General features: G+C 37.5%; 1 protein-coding gene and 1 long non-coding RNA gene across 4 annotated transcripts in view; one reads left to right on the plus strand and one right to left on the minus strand.

The window, feature by feature from the left end:
• The window catches only part of LOC138329967 (uncharacterized), a 48,857-nt gene extending 45,710 nt beyond the window's left edge, over positions 1-3,147 (minus strand). The window contains exon 1 of the long non-coding RNA XR_011209499.1: positions 2,939-3,147. This is a non-coding gene — a long non-coding RNA (uncharacterized lncRNA). The remainder of the gene's footprint in view (positions 1-2,938) is intronic.
• Positions 3,148-8,508: 5,361 nt separating this feature from the next.
• Positions 8,509-17,431, plus strand: part of LOC138329955 (synaptojanin-1-like) — a 47,938-nt gene continuing 39,015 nt past the window's right edge. The window contains exons 1-5 of one of the 3 annotated variants that reach the window (XM_069277260.1): positions 8,509-8,980; positions 11,091-11,177; positions 11,943-12,210; positions 14,815-15,040; positions 16,208-16,291. In XM_069277260.1, the coding sequence (XP_069133361.1) occupies positions 8,860-8,980; positions 11,091-11,177; positions 11,943-12,210; positions 14,815-15,040; positions 16,208-16,291 (786 nt within the window). In that variant the 5' untranslated portion in view covers positions 8,509-8,859. The remainder of the gene's footprint in view (positions 8,981-11,090; positions 11,178-11,942; positions 12,211-14,814; positions 15,041-16,207; positions 16,292-17,431) is intronic. The other 2 variants (XM_069277258.1, XM_069277259.1) reach the window with 2 other exon arrangements.

Consider the following 17,431-nt stretch of genomic DNA (forward strand, 5'->3'; position numbering starts at 1 on the left):
AATTTTGGGCAAAATAAAAAAGAGCATGGTCTATGTTTAATAAGTTATTTTTTCAAAAATAACAGGTATGTTATGACAGGCTGCATCCCATTAGACTTCAAAAGAGTTATGTATGTTGCTAATACAAGGATCTATACAATTGAAAGAAAATGATTTGAACTTCGTACCAAGTCACTGATTGCCACTTTGTGTATGTCTGTCGAAGTTATCTGCAATTTCTATCATATTTACATTCATAAGGCAGTTTAAACTTTCCAACATTATCCATCTATTGCCGTTATCAAACTGATGACAGCTGGCCATCTTATGATAACACCCTGTATTATTGTATGATGTAAGGTAGAGGTACACAAGATACCTTCAGAAAGCTGTAGGCGTGGCTATTTCCATCACAGGTTCATTTTTCACAAGAGATCGCTACCATGTGTACAAACATATTTTCTCAGCACTTTTAAAAACTGAGATGTAATTTTACCTTGCTGACGCCAACCATAATAAAAATGATCTCAAAGCCAGGTAATTGCCTTCAGGTGGAGTTTGAACTTTAATATTGTGTATTGCATTATAACAACATAACAAAATGATAAAGGTTTTCTTTTAAATATTATAGCTAGTCTACCTACTTTAATATTTCAAGTATTTATCAGATCATCAACTTTGTTCCTCTAGAAAGTACCTAATCTTTGGGATCCGAAATTCAAAATACATTGTTATAAATGCATCAATTTTTACAGAGTATATAGATATGTCTGATACAGTCACATGTCTACTATCAGTATACAGAGGTGTCTGATACAGTCACATGTCTACTGTCAGTATACAGAGGTGTCAGATACAGTCACATGTCTACTGTCAGTATAAAGAGGTGTCTGATACAGTCACATGTCTACTGTTTGTATACAGAGGTGTCTGATAGTCACATGTCTATTGTCAGTATACAGAGGTGTCTGATATAGTCACATGTCTACTGTCAGTATACAGAAGTGTCTGATAGTCACATGTCTACTGTCAGTATACAGAGGTGTCTGATAGTCACATGTCTACTGTCAGTATACAGAGATGTCTGATATAGTCACATGTCTACTGTCAGTATACAGAAGTGTCTGATAGTCACATGTCTACTGTCAGTATACAGAGGTGTCTGATACAGTCACATGTCTACTGTCAGTATACAGAGGTGTCTGATACAGTCACATGTCTACTGTCAGTATACAGAGGTGTCTGATACAGTCACATGTCTACTGTCAGTATACAGAGGTGTCTGATACAGTCACATGTCTACTGTGAGTATACAGAGGTGTCTGATACAGTCACATGTCTACTGTCAGTATACAGAGGTGTCTGATAGTCACATGTCTACTGTCAGTATACAGAGGTGTCTGATATAGTCACATGTCTACTGTCAGTATACAGAAGTGTCTGATAGTCACATTTCTACTGTCAGTATACCGAGGTGTCTTATACAGTCACATGTCTACTGTCAGTATACAGAGGTGTCTGATAGTCACATGTCTACTGTCAGTATACAGAGGTGACTGATACAGTCACATGTCCACTGTCAGTATACAGAGATGCCTGATAGTCACATGTCTACTGTCAGTATACAGAGGTGTCTGATACAGTCACATGTCCACTGTCAGTATACAGAGGTGTCTGATACAGTCACATGTCCACTGTCAGTATACAGAGGTGTCTGATACAGTCACATGTCCACTGTCAGTATACAGAGGTGTCTGATACAGTCACATGTCTACTGTCAGTATACAGAGGTGTCTGATACAGTCACATGTCTACTGTCAGTATACAGAGGTGTCTGATACAGTCACATGTCTATTGTCAGTATACAGAGGTGTCTGACAGTCACATGTCTACTGTCAGTATACAGAGGTGTCTGACAGTCACATGTCTACTGTCAGTATATAGTGGTGTCTGACAGTCACATGTCTAATGTCAGTATACAGAGGTGTCTGATACAGTCACATGTCTACTGTCAGTATAATGAGGTGTCTGACAGTCACATGTCTACTGTCAGTATATAGTGGTGTCTGACAGTCACATGTCTAATGTCAGTATACAGAGCTGTCTGATACAGTCACATGTCTACTGTCAGTATAATGAGGTGTCTGACAGTCACATGTCTACTGTCAGTATACAGAGGTGTCTGACAGTCACATGTCTAATGTCAGTATATAGTGGTGTCTGACAGTCACATGTCTACTGTCAGTATACAGAGGTGTCTGATAGTCACATGTCTACTGTCAGTATACAGAGGTGTCTGATATAGTCACATGTCTACTGTCAGTATACAGAGGTGTCTGACAGTCACATGTCTACTGTCAGTATATAGTGGTGTCTGACAGTCACATGTCTAATGTCAGTATACAGAGGTGTCTGATACAGTCACATGTCTACTGTCAGTATATAGAGGTGTCTGATACAGTCATATGTCTACTGTCTGATAGTCACAGGATCTCAGGATACATATGTGCCATATAGAAAGTATTTTTGTGTTTATGCATAAAATTACGGTAATTATATTGCGCCACTTTTCCAACCAATTACCTCTTTCATCTGCCGACCCCACACAGTCTAAACAAATGATACATACAATAATTTTCATCTCTATTACCCGTTCACAATGTATGTTTCAATTGAAAATCGAAATTTGATGCAACTAATTTAATGCAAACCAATCAGATGGTATCGTCAGTGTCACCTAACTTTGTGATAAACACATCTTCGGAGGGGACAACATTTACATGTTATTGGGCCAAACCATTGGGATGCGTCGGCTGCTAGTTTGCCGAGTCCACGATGCACTCACCTGCAGATTTCCGAAAAACAGATCCCCGACAACCATTGTCATCGTGGTAAATATTACTGACATGCATTAATTAAAGTGCATGGTTGATTAATTATGTAAACAAATCGTACTTACCGCAGAGCGCTGATGAAGCCGCTGGCTGGTTTCTTGTAGATGGGTCTATTCCACGATCACAGCACAGGTGAGGCGGGGCGAGGTAGCACGTGACCTCATCTCGACTACCTTTAATTGGATCTGTCAGGTGAACCGTTTAATGATAAACGTACCAGATTCCTATCATTCTTATCAAACTTCATTCACAAAACGAGTAGCTGAATTTTGACACCGTTTTATCAAATTTTATTTATGTAGATTGTCTTCTTTTGACATATACTGGTTATGTTACAATTCATCACAAAAGTGTGCCCGGCAAATATCTGATCAACTGTCCCGCTCTGTACATCTGTATATATCCATCAACTTACCTCACATTTATCGAAAATGTTTGTTTTATAGTTTTTTTCATCTTTCTTACAGTGCTAGATATTTAAAGAATCGATCCCAAATTATCTTCGTCAAAACCATAAAGCCAGAAACTTATATACATATACATTTGTACATGTACGTTTAATACATGTCAGGGGCGTAGGAAACATGGACTATGAAAAAAGTTTAGCACCATGTAAGTACTACACGAAAGTGTTATAATGATAATGTATTCACTTGCAGGTTCTCGTTGGTCGCTTTTGATCAACTTTATCAAAATCCTGAGAAAGCGTAAAATTGAACACAGTGGAATAAGAACGTTAAAACGATAATAAAACCAATTACACCCCTAAAATTTTATACTGTAGTTTAAAAAAAATCTAAATTTAGTTTAATATTTTAGCAATCACAAACTACGCGCACAGATCCCTTACAATGTATGTATATACAATGTATATGAAAATAATTCGTATTATTCGCCACGAAACGTCGTAGTTCTGTGTTATAGAAAAAATAGAAAAAAATACAGTTGGTAGTATATTAATCAACACTTCCTGAATAAAATATTTTAAAAAAAATAGATGAAACAAGCAAATTCATGAAAATTATATCCGCCGCATTCGTTAATCAAAGGCCCATAACTCCGCCAAATAGGGTCCTATGAAAATGCCAATCAAACTTAGCCATTTAACCACGTTACGAAGTTTCGAGAAAATCCGGTAATATTTCCGAGAGTTAATTTTTGAACGAAAACAGACGAAAATAGCCGAAAATTGCGTTTTCGTTGTTCAAAGGGCCATTACCTCACCAAATAGGGTCATATGAAAATGCCGATCGAAGTTGGTCAAGGCCCTGATACATTTTACAATGTTACCAAGTTTCGAGAAAATCAGATAATATTTGCGAGAGTTATTGAACGGAAACAGACGAAAATGCCGTTAATCGTTAATCAAAGGGCCATAACTCCGCCAAAAATAGGGTACGATGAAAGCGCCAAGCGAATCCATCCGAGCCCTTGGCACATTTAACCATGTGACCAATTTACAAAAAAAAAATAGTTTAAGATTTGTGGCAACTATTGCACGGAAACCAGACGCTACAGACAAACAGACAGACGGACCGAAATACCCAAATTAATACGTATCCCCCGTTTCGGTGAAAGCGGGGTAAAATAAAAGAAACGAAATGCTCGTGCAAAACACGAGTCCCCTTAGTGCATGTCCCCCGGACAGTACATACATGTATATACATTGTATGTAGTTAACTACAAAAAACTGCTGAATGAATCCTCATTTACCTTTAATTTTCATTTTGAATCGAAATGTGCCTTAAAACTATATATTGGCACAGCAAAATAGAATCATGCACCTCTGTATTAATGTTTTCATTTGCGTTAGGTGATTTTGATTTAGATTTCTTATCTTTTTTTTTTTTTTTTTTTGGTACGTGCTTTAACACTTCACACATCTTCTCTCACCAACACCAGTGCAAAGATGTGCTAATTTGTCAGCACAAAGTTTTATTTTGTTTTTTGTTTGTTTGTTTGATTAACGTTCTATAAACAGACAGGGTCATGGAAGGACGGCCTCCCATGTATGTGGTGTGTTGCGTGTATGTTGTGCGATGTGCGTGTTTTGGGAGACTGCGGTATATTCATGTTGTGTCTTATTGCATAGTGGAACTCTTGCCCTTTTCATAGTGCTATATCACTGAAACATGGAGCCGAAGACACCAAGCAATACACCCCACACAAATTTATGTAGTTGAAGTTTCTTGAATCCAAGTTTATGATATTCCAAAGAGGGCTCAAACTAACAACGGCGACACACATATCTAACAAGTATAGACTGAAATGCAAATCGCTAAAAGGAAATCAACAACCAAATAATAGCCCGAGAAACCAAGACATCGTTGGTACAACGAGCGTAAGACGCCAGGGACTGGGTTTAGCCCGAGAAACCAAGACATCGTTGGTACAACGTGCGTAAGACGCCAGGGACTGGGTTTAGCCCGAGAAACCAAGACATCGTTGATACAACGTGCGTAAGACGCCAGGGACTGGGTACAAGCCATGTGTGCTGGGGACATCAGACAAAGTCGGCAAGAGGAAGTTGGTACGGGATAACATCAGGAAAATGAAGGAGGAAATCAGGAAAGCCAAAGTGGTGGAGATGGGTCTTGATTGAGACTCCAGAAGTCCTTTGAGCAACCGACCAGGGAACCTTGCGCATGTACTATCAGGATGAAATGTCGCCCTTACGCAAGGACTCTACAGATGGCGCCATGACAAGGTGCTAAGAGAACTGGCTGACATCCTGGAGAATGAGAGAAGTAAGAAGCGGAAGCTTGCAAATGATTGTACGTCCATCAACTTTGTACGAGGCGGGGAGGAAGGACACACTTCTACAACTGTTCACCAGTGGGTAATCCTTGGCGCACAGAACTGGGAGATGAAGGTCGATCTAGACAGGAGACTGGTATTCCCCGACATAATCCAAACCAATCTGCCTCCAGATATCCTCATATGGTCACAGGAGGGACAGAAGATGGTCATGGTGGAATTGACAGTTCCATGGTAAGAAAGGTGTGAGGAGGCATTTGAACGAAAGAAGGGGAAGTACGAAGAACTGGCAGATGAGATTAGGGCCCTAGGGTGGAGTGTTTGGGTCTTCCCAATGGAAATCGGATGTAGAGGATTTGCTGCACATTCAGCATGGAGAATAGGGCAGAGACAGGAAAGCAGCAGTGGACCAACTGTCAAGAACAGCAGAGAAGTCGTCCAACTGGCTGTGGACGACAATACATGAGCTGGAAGCTATCCACAGATGGGCAGTGATTTGGCCAATCTCGCCATCTTGAGGACGTTCCAGGTTAGGAGTCGAAACGTTCAGAGAGAGGTGGACCTGGTTGATAACGTCTGTGGAGCTGCAACCCAGGGATTGTATTTAGGTAATATAGCGGCACATTTTACTCCTTTCGTTTGCGTGTATTGTCTTTCCATTTTTTCAAACCAGCTAGAATACAAGTTATTTCGGTAACACTAACGGAATTATTTCAATACAGTTAGACCACAAGACATGTATCCCTATTGTGTAATTTTCAGTGGTCGGCCATTTTTAGCTATGGTAGGCTTTGGCGGGATACGAGTTTGTAAAGCTGCATGGAAGAACGAAACAAAAAACAAAAACAAATTGGACCATCATAGTTTTATTTACTTCGGTAGTGTGTACTGTTTTGCAATTGTTTCAACCCAACGGGAAAAATATCGGTAAAACTAACGAAATTACTTCAATACAACTTGACCACAAGACATGCATCCCTTTTGTGTAATTTTTACTGCTCTGCCATTTAATGACTCTCTGGCTATAGGCTTTGGCGGGATACGAGTTTGTGAAACTGTATGGAAATGGTCTGCACATGCACCAATCGATCAATATTCATATTGTTTTTGAAAAGTCTGGAAATTTATCTCAACAAAGAAAACAAACATCGGGAGAACGAAACAAAAAAACAAAAACAAATTGGACCATCACAGTTTTATTTACTTCGGTAGTGTGTACTGTTTTGCAATTGTTTCAATCCAACGGGGAAAATATCTGTAAAATTAACGAAATTATTTCAATACAGCTTGACCACAAGACACGCATCCCTATTGTGTAATTTATAGTGCTCAGCCATTTAATGTGACTCTCTGGCTATATGCTTTGGTGGAATACGAGTTTGGGAAGCTGTATGGAAATGGTCCGCATATTTACCCATAGAGCACTGCACACCATGTACCAGACTTTTATTAGTCGTTCTCTTGAATGGAAATTAGCCCTTTTTCTTGAAGTTCTGGAAATAAGTTTTAAAATATTTATTACAACAAAACAAAAAACAACGCTAAATAAGACCACCACGGTTTTATTTACTTATGGTTTTCCATTGTTTCAATAAAAAACGAAATAAAGTTTTACAATATTGGTAAAACTAACGGAATTATTGCTTGCTTCTCGTATTTCTGTGAACAATTTTTTTTTTTTTTTTTTTTTTTAATTTATGACAACGAAGATAACAAAAATTAGGCCTCCGCAGTTATACCTAGCTTGTTTCAACAGGAAAGAAATTTTTACAATATAGGTGGAATAACGAAATATTTCAATACAGCTTGACCACAAGACACGCATCCCTATTAAACTTTAGTATTCGGTCATTAAGGTGACTTTCTAGGCTTTGGCGGGATACGAATTTGTGAAGCTACATGGGAATGGCCCGGAAAATCAGATGACCACTGCATGCACAGCATACCAGTACTTTTTTCTCTAGAATGGAAATTCGCCTTGATTTTCAAATTTCATGGAAATTTCACCTTGCTTCTTGAATTTCTGTGAACAAAAGATAAAATAATATTTTCAAGACAAAAATAAGGAGAACAAGACAAAAAAAAATAACGCTAAATTAGACCACCACAGTTTTATTTACTTCGGTATTGTGTACTGGTTTCCCATTTTCTCAATCCAACAGGGGGAAATATCGGTAAAACTAACGGAAATATTCCAATACAGCTTGACCATTTGACGGATACGAATATGTGAAGCTGTATAGAAATGGTCCGGATGTACCAGTATTTTATTTAAGTTTTCTCCTGGAAATTCTTCTTGAAGTGAAAATAAATTTTGCTATATTGATATCAGCAACAATCTTATAACGATCCGGGAGAAACGTCACTAAGTTGGGATAACTTGTGTCCAATCCTTGTTGTCAATAATTTACGACAATAAAAATATGTTTAAAATCAACAATCTCATGATCTACATCCTTATCAAGATATGCCTAATGTTAAGTTATTGACGAAAAGCGATGTAGCCTTATCTCGAACATTAGGCCTACAACATAATAATACAAGTACAGAAGTACCACAAATGATGATTTTTTTAAAGAAATCAAATTAGCCAGCTTTAAGTAGTCTATCATCTCATTTCTTCTCGATTCTCGTCTGTTTTCTTTTTTTTCTTCTTTGGGTTGCAGGTGCGTGAAACTTTTTCAATATGGCTGTATTATTTGCCTCGTTTGTGAAAAACACGCTTCGAAATGTTTGTATGCGCATGTGTAAAATCGTGCATTTTGATTGGCGGGAAAGTTATTGAAATTGATTGGATGCCGAACCGTGATTCTTTTCAGGGAGTGGCTTCATACACGTTAACTAGTGTTGTTGATGTGTTTAATACTTAGTGTGTGGAGATGTGTCTGCCTATATGAGGAAACTTGTAGCATGTCATGATGAGATGTAGATTACTACAGGAAAGAAAAAAAAATAATGTGGAAGAATTCCTTCGGTTTAGTCGATAATGTTGATGAAACTGGATAGGGATATATTAGGCCTTATGCTATTATCTTTAATCAGTTTAATTACTTTACGTTTTTTTTCACATTACGGTAGTTTTCTGGATGAACACATGTTAAATGAGTATCTTTAATATGAATAACAGTATAATAAACTGGACTGGTGATGTTGTTCACATTGATACGAACATCAAATTAGTCGATGCTTACAGGGAGATAACTCTGGGAAGTTTGACATAAAATCCAAGATGGCGATGACCAAGAACTTCCGGATTTTCCACAAGCTCGAACCGCCATACAGTGTTATCCTTGAAAACAGAAATATTGATGACACTTTGATGTTCGAATCGAGCGCATTAGCTGTATTGTGTAAGTCCACCAAAGGATGAAATTCACAAATCGTTTCTTATTCTGCCGATTTAAATATTTCTGTATGATTGTGCCCGGGTCACATATCCAAATTTTCATTGATCGTGGTAAACAGTTAATTATAAACAGACCAACCCTGTCATGGAACAATGCTATTGCTTTTAAGTAAATATTTTCAATCCTTTGTATGTATAATGTCTCCATAGTTGTTACAATGGTTCAGCTTCTTCAAATTGAAAACAGTAGGACTATATGATAATTATAACTTTGATATTGATCATGGACAGGTAGTTGTTATATACAGTGTATACAGTACACGTTTGACTAAATCACTAAATCAGCATTCTCCAATGTCAAGTTAATATTGATATTTCTTACAAGATTATTTGCTTTTGATTCTTTAGACCAAGGTAAATAAAGTTATATGTAATTTTCATTTATTTTCAAATTACAGTACATGTATTCAGGCAGACAGTAAGCCTTATCCAATTACATGTGGATATGGAGTGTAGGGGTTCAACCCTTGGGGATACAAAATGTTGTAATCATGTAGGGGGATTAGACTTGGTCGATCATCGGTGACCAGGCCTAGGTAGCTCAGTTGGTAGAGCACTCGGCTAGTGATTGGAGGGTCCTGGGTTCGAATCCCAGTCTGCACGCTACATTTTCTCCTCTCCTGTTACAGAAATGCGCCCCTCTAAATAACCCACGGTTGTGGTGTTTGGAAGGGTCTGGTATGTCTTCGAGGGGAGGAGTGTTAAGGGGATTGGACTGGGTCGATCATCGGTGATCAGGTAGCTCAGTCGGTAGAGCACTTGGCTAGTGTTCGGAGGAGCCCGGGTTCGAATCCCAGTCTGGCCGCTACATTTCCTTCTCTCCTGCTACAAATTCTTTAATTTTATAGATTTAAAAACACAAGGTTTTGAATTCCTTTTGATCCAACACCAAAACTTTATCCACTTTCTGTCCCCTATATATATATTAATGTTTTCTTTTTTTGACTTTCATTGATTTCCACGGGTTTTGCTGATCCTAGAACCACAGTGCACACTGAACAATTAAAGTTGAAATACACGTACATTCATTCATGTACTTCCATTACAAACTCTTACCTTTTTTCCTCATTTTATACATTTCCAACAATGTACCATTGAATAAAAATGTAAGTTGAATAACATCCTTTAAAATTTCTCAAGTAAAATTTCACATTTTGTGGAAAAATATTTACCTGACAAACTGAGTATTTCTATAAGCCAAAGGATGAGTGTTTCCAGGTCTTCACTCTTTTTTTGTACAGTATATATACATGTATCCTTAACTTCAATTGAATCATTACCATCATAGACTACTGTACATGTGCATACTTAAATTGTTTACAAACAGATTCAAAGTGTGTGAAATCGCTCATCGCACATATGCAATGTGTGCTCATTGGACAACCAAAAAGGAATTTGAATATTGCAGAACTTTTTCCCCCATACATTCTTCAATATGATTTCCCAAGAAATCCTAGTTTCTTTAAAACTTTATATATATATATAGCTTTTAGTGATAAAAGGGACGTACATGGTAAGCTGAAATTTTAACATTTTATTAGGTACGTTGTACGTAAAACCTCATATTTTTCATTTTTGACCACCTGTTCATGCGGACTCTACACAAATATATATATATTGTCAATTGAAACTCTTGACATTTTTATTTCACCGACAAAAATGGGGTCAGGGTTCCAATTTTTTTCACATAAATCCCATTGTTTGCATAAGTTTTTTAGTAAAGTAATATCAATTTGTTATATAGCATTGGTAAATTAAAATTAGTACTGGTGCTAAAGGGCATATGTCGTAAGTTGTGTACATTTGTATTTGCATGATATAGTAGTACATGTATTAGTGTTATCAGTGTGGACTGTGTCAAAAATTTGAAAACGGTATGCATAAGCTTATATTAATTAATTGATTCGGAAGTGATCCACAAGCACTATAGGCAGTTATTTCCATTGATCCAAATTTGTGTGATTTTGACTTAAGATGAGATAATTCAATTAAAGAAAATTAAAAAAAAAAGTATTCAGTTCTGATTTTAAGTTTTGTATTTATTTTCATTGTAGCTGCTGCTGAAACTGAAACCATTAAAAGACAATATGTTAAAATTCTTGATGCTTATGGCTGTTTGGGAGTTCTCAATCTTAACATTGGTAAGGACTATTGTTCAGAAAATTTATTAGAATAAATAAAAAAAAAAAGAAATATTGAACTCTTTATTAAAGCAAATGTGCAAATTTAGCAATTCAAAATATCATTCACAGTAAACGTTAATACATTTACATCTAATACCTTGCCTTTGGCATAGCTATTGCAAACAAAGATGATAATGTATAATATATTAATATATTAATGACTTGAACTAGGAAATGTGGTCAAATAGTATTTATTATTATACATGACTTTTATTTAGAATGTTCTTATTGGATTAAGCTTGATCACAAGACATTGAATAAGTATGATGTTTCACCGAGGTTGGAAGGCGAGGGAAATAACCCCAGGGAAATAACCCCTTGGAAGCTTGCGATCCACACATGACCGGAAGTTGATGTCATCTGCAACGTCAACAAACAATGGCAGCGCTGTTACTTATTTTTGTGCAGCCCGATGAATTTAGCAACGTTGTTGGAAAATATATCATCCAGAGTTCTTTTACCAGAGAATTTTTTTCTTTTAATTTTGTACGGTATAATGAAATAATTATGTCCCTATATATCAAGATACATCTAGAATTGTCTCCTTGGAAAGAGTTATTTTCTCTTGGGCTTCCCCCTCGGAAAAAGCCTCTTTCCAGGGAGACAATTCTAGATGTATTTCTCCACAGAGGGCCATATTTGTATAATGTAGAGATCACTCCTCAGACAGTAGAAAAATTGCACCAGCAAGAGTAGTTAAAAGTTTGTTTCTCTTGATTCTAGGAGAAGAAAACATACTTTATTTGGTGTTGGTTACCGGATGCTTGTCCGTGGGGAAGTTACTGGACTCTGAAATTTTTCGTATTACAACCACACACTGTGTATCACTTCGTAATGGACCTGGAGATGAAGATCGGGTGGCTGAAGTCCGCAAACTCCTCAACTCTGGAACATTTTACTTTGCCTGGTCATCGACTGGAGTCCCATGGGACCTTACGCTGTGTGCCCAGAAGAAGTTACAGGACCATAGTACAGACAATAGGTTCTTCTGGTAAATATTGGGTAGAATACTATAATCATACCTGTTTGTGGGTAGAATACTGTAATCACACCTGTTTGTGGGTAGAATACTGTAATCACACCTGTTTGTGGGTAGAGTACTGTAATCACACCTGTTTGTGGGTAGAGTACTGTAATCACACCTGTTTGTGAGTAGAATACTGTAATCACACCTGTTTGTGGGTAGAATACTGTAAATATACCTGTTTGTGGGTAGAATACTGTAATCACACCTGTTTGTGGGTAGAATACTGTAAATACACCTGTTTGTGGGTAGAATACTGTAAACACACCTGTTTGTGGGTAGAGTACTGTAATCACACCTGTTTGTGGGTAGAATACTGTAATCACACCTGTTTGTGGGTAGAGTACTGTAATCACACCTGTTTGTGGGTAGAATACTGTAATCACACCTGTTTGTGGGTAGAATACTGTAATCACACCTGTTTGTGGGTAGAATACTGTAATCACACCTGTTTGTGGGTAGTATACTGTAATCACACCTGTTTGTGGGTAGAATACTGTAATCACACCTGTTTGTGGGTAGAATACTGTAATCACACCTGTTTGTGGGTAGAATACTGTAATCACACCTGTTTGTGGGTAGAATACTGTAATCACACCTGTTTGTGGGTAGAATACTGTAAACACACCTGTTTGTGGGTAGAATACTGTAATCACACCTGTTTGTGGGTAGAATACTGTAATCACACCTGTTTGTGGGTAGAATACTGTAATCACACCTGTTTGTGGGTAGAATACTGTAATCGCACCTGTTTGTGGGTAGAGTACTGTAATCACACCTGTTTGTGGGTAGAATACTGTAATCACACCTGTTTGTGGGTAGAATACTGTAATCACACGTGTTTGTGGGTAGAATACTGTAATCGCACCTGTTTGTGGGTAGAGTACTGTAATCACACCTGTTTGTGGTTAGAATACTGTAATCACACCTGTTTGTGGGTAGAATACTTTAATCACACCTGTTTGTGGGTAGAATACTGTAATCACACCTGTTTGTGGGTAGTATACTGTAATCACACCTGTTTGTGGGTAGAGTACTGTAATCACACCTGTTTGTGGGTAGAATACTGTAATCACACCTGTTTGTGGGTAGAGTACTGTAATCACACCTGTTTGTGGGTAGAATACTGTAATCACACCTGTTTGTGGGTAGAGTACTGTAATCACACCTGTTTGTGGGTAGAATACTGTAATCACACCTGTTTGTGGGTAGAGTACTGTAATCACACCTGTTTGTGGGTAGAATACTGTAATCACACCTGTTTGTGGGTAGAGTACTGTAATCACACCTGTTTGTGGGTAGAGTACTGTAATCACACCTGTTTGTGGATAGAGTACTGTAATCACACCTGTTTTTGGGTAGAATACTGTAATCACACCTGTTTGTGGGTAGAATACTGTAATCACACCTGTTTGTGGGTAGAATACTGTAATCACACCTGTTTGTGGGTAGAGTACTGTAATCACACCTGTTTGTGGGTAGAATACTATAATCACACCTGTTTGTGGGTAGAATACTGTAATCACACCTGTTTGTGGGTAGAATACTGTAATCACACCTGTTTGTGGGTAGAGTACTGTAAACACACCTGTTTGTGGGTAGAATACTGTAATCACACCTGTTTGTGGGTAGAATACTGTAATCACACCTGTTTGTGGGTAGAATACTGTAATCACACCTGTTTGTGGGTAGAGTACTGTAATCACACCTGTTTGTGGGTAGAGTACTGTAATCACACCTGTTTGTGGGTAGAGTACTGTAATCACACCTGTTTGTGGGTAGAGTACTGTAATCACACCTGTTTGTGGGTAGAGTACTGTAATCACACCTGTTTGTGGGTAGAGTACTGTAATCACACCTGTTTGTGGGTAGTATACTGTAATCACACCTGTTTGTGGGTAGAGTACTGTGATCACACCTGTTTGTGGGTAGAGTACTGTAATCACACCTGTTTGTGGGTAGAGTACTGTAATCACACCTGTTTGTGGGTAGAATACTGTAAATACACCTGTTTGTGGGTAGAATACTGTAATCACACCTGTTTGTGGGTAGAATACTGTAATCACACCTGTTTGTGGGTAGAATACTATAATCACACCTATTTGTGGGTAGAATATGGTAATCACACCTGTTTGTGGGTAGAGTACTGTTATCACACCTGTTTGGGGGTAGAATACTGTAAATATACCTGTTTGTGAGTATGTATATCGTAAATAAATAATTGTATTTATGTATATTATTAATGCATTGTGTAGTCATAATTCATCAAGACACCAAGATCACCAGGATAAAAATGAGTGATTCGGGCCAAATTGGTTCTTGTTTAATTATCATACATTAAAATTTGAGTGCCTCAAAATATGAAATATTGTTGTATTGGTAATATGTATAGTTCACATAGACAAGGTCAAGGTGCAAGGTAATAGAAACTCTTCAGTTATCAAATTTTTCACAACTTGAACTTCTTGTTATTATATTTATACCTGGTACAGCAGATTATGAATATCAATATGTCTTTAACATTAAGCCATGCATTTGGCTTGTATTTACAGTTATACCTTTTTTTTCCAGGAACCGCATGCTGCATGTCCACTTTCAAAGGTTTGGTGTGGATTGTTCTCAGTGGTTGATCAAAGCTATATGTGGTGGAGTGGAGATTAGGACGATTTACGCCTCCCATCGCCAGGCTAAAGCCTGTCTCATATCACGTCTTAGCTGTGAGAGGGCTGGCACCCGATTTAACGTGCGTGGAGCCAATGATGACGGACACGTGGCAAACTTTGTTGAAACAGAACAAGTGAGGTTCTTTCTTAGATTACCTTGTATCCTATTCAGTTGATATATATACATTAAATTTGATCAAATTGATAATTTTAAGAGAGATATATAAATAACTACATATTGTGAAATAAAAAGGTAAATGTACTGGCAAGCGACCAGTTCTCGCCGAGTACCAATTCTTGCCATCGCATATCTACTTGTATGATCACAGACGAATTTGAGACAATTTTTTGTGGAAATCAGCATGGTAGTGTCTTCTATCAGAAGACAGCTTTCTTGACTAGATTTGCGTGGAAATCTAACAAATTCAGATGGGATGGCGAGAAATGGTACTCGGAGAGAACTGGTAGCCTGCCAGTATGTATAACCAAATTTGTCTAAGTGACTCCCTGTATACAGACCACCTGCTTAATAAGACCACTTTCTCAATGTCTCCAATAGTTAACTACAACACAATTTGATGACCTGTGTATAAAGACCACTTGGTAATAAAGACCATTGTTTCTTGGTCCATTGGGCGGTCTTTATAGACAGGTTTTGACTGTATATTGATCTTAAAAGGTATATCTTATTCATTGATATTATTATATGTTAGGATTTTCAACTATTTTCATTGACTTATACATGGTCAAATGATGTTCAATAGCATATTGTTTCCATTTTTTAAAACACTGAATCATTATTCCTTTGTAAACTTCATTGCACAAACGCTGCATTCTTCAGGGTAGCGTTCTTTGACCAACGCTTTTCTTGCAATTAATATGCATATTAGATATTGTTTTTGATGTTTTTTGAAGAAACGGCATACCCGATATAAAAGTTATGGACGTTTATTTTGTTTCGGTCCATATGCAGGTTGAAATATCGCCCTTGTAAAATTTGAAATAATGACCTTGGGTATTAATTGTACTATGACAATAGGGACCTCAACAAATTAAAGGCCTATAATTGATATATATTATGTACTATTAAAATGGATAAAATCCTCTGGTTTTAAAAAGTGACCATTAAGTACAAAAGTGTTCAAGTAATCAAAACATTATTAATATTTATAAAAAGTTGCAAAAATGAATAAATGCGTAAACTTGCAAATTTTGAAAGATTAATAAATTCTAAAGATGAAATGTTTGATATATAATTGCTATATTCAGATTATTGATATGACATTCCTCTTTATTTCTAGGTGATATTTCTAGATGAGCACATTTCCTCCTACATACAGACTCGAGGCTCCGTCCCTCTTTTCTGGGAACAGCCGGGGATTCAGGTACATACTCAGGATTTTCAGATTTTTACGCTCGCTCTGTTACAAACTGTTTACGTATCTCCAAATTAGACGATTAGCTTTATTCATTGTATAATTGTAAACTGACGTCTGATTGGACGTTTTGAGATTCTCTATGTAAGGCCATACAAAAAAAATAATTGTGTTTCCGGTAACCTGACCGACCCTATAAAATCAGTGCCTACTAAAAACTTTTTATCAGTTTTGCCTTCCAGTAAACAAATAACAACCTTATTTTTGACAGTTTTGCACAAAAGTAGAATTTTATTTTACACATTCTGATGATTCTGTAAAGTTAAAACATCAATAATACCCTGGGACTCAAAGCCATGGTTTATGTAAGGTTGAATAAAGTTTGTTTGAGTTTTTCACTGCAAGAAAATGGGATGATGAGGAAAAAATATTAAAAAAAAAAAAAAAAAAAAATGCTATCTACCGACCCTTCATTTTTAGCCCACCATCATCAGATGGTGGGCTATTCAAATCGCCTTTCGTCCGTGGTCCGTCGTCCGTCCTTCCGTCCTTCCGTCCGTCCGTCCTTCCGTCCGTCCCTCCGTCCGTCGTTAACAATTCTTGTTACCGCTATTTCTCAAAAAGTAGAGAAGGGATCTTTCTCAAATTTCACATGCAGGTTCCCCTAGGGCCCTAGTTGTGCATATTGCATTTTGGGATCAATCGGTCAACAAGATGGCCGACTGGCGGCCATCTTGGATTTTGATAGTTAAAGTTTGTTACCGCTATTTCTCAGAAATAACTAAAGGGATCTTTCTCAAATTTTACATGTAGGTTCCCCTAGGGCCCTAGTTGTGCATATTGCATTTTGGGACCAATCGGTCACCAAGATGGCCGACTGGCGGCCATCTTGGATTTTGATAGTTAAAGTTTGTTACCGCTATTTCTCAGGAAGTACTTAAGGGATCTTTCTCAAATTTCATATGTAGGTTTCCCTAGGGGCCTAGTTGTGCATATTGCATTTTGGGACCAATCGGTCAACAAGATGGCCGACTGGCGGCCATCTTGGATTTTGATAGTTAAAGTTTGTTACCGCTATTTCCCAGAAAGTACTGAAGGGATCTTTCTCAAATTTCATATGTAGGTTTCCCTAGGGGCCTAGTTGTGCAT

Source organism: Argopecten irradians, chromosome 8 (genome assembly GCF_041381155.1).
Source record: "Argopecten irradians isolate NY chromosome 8, Ai_NY, whole genome shotgun sequence".
NCBI classification, from domain to species: Eukaryota; Metazoa; Mollusca; class Bivalvia; order Pectinida; family Pectinidae; genus Argopecten; species Argopecten irradians.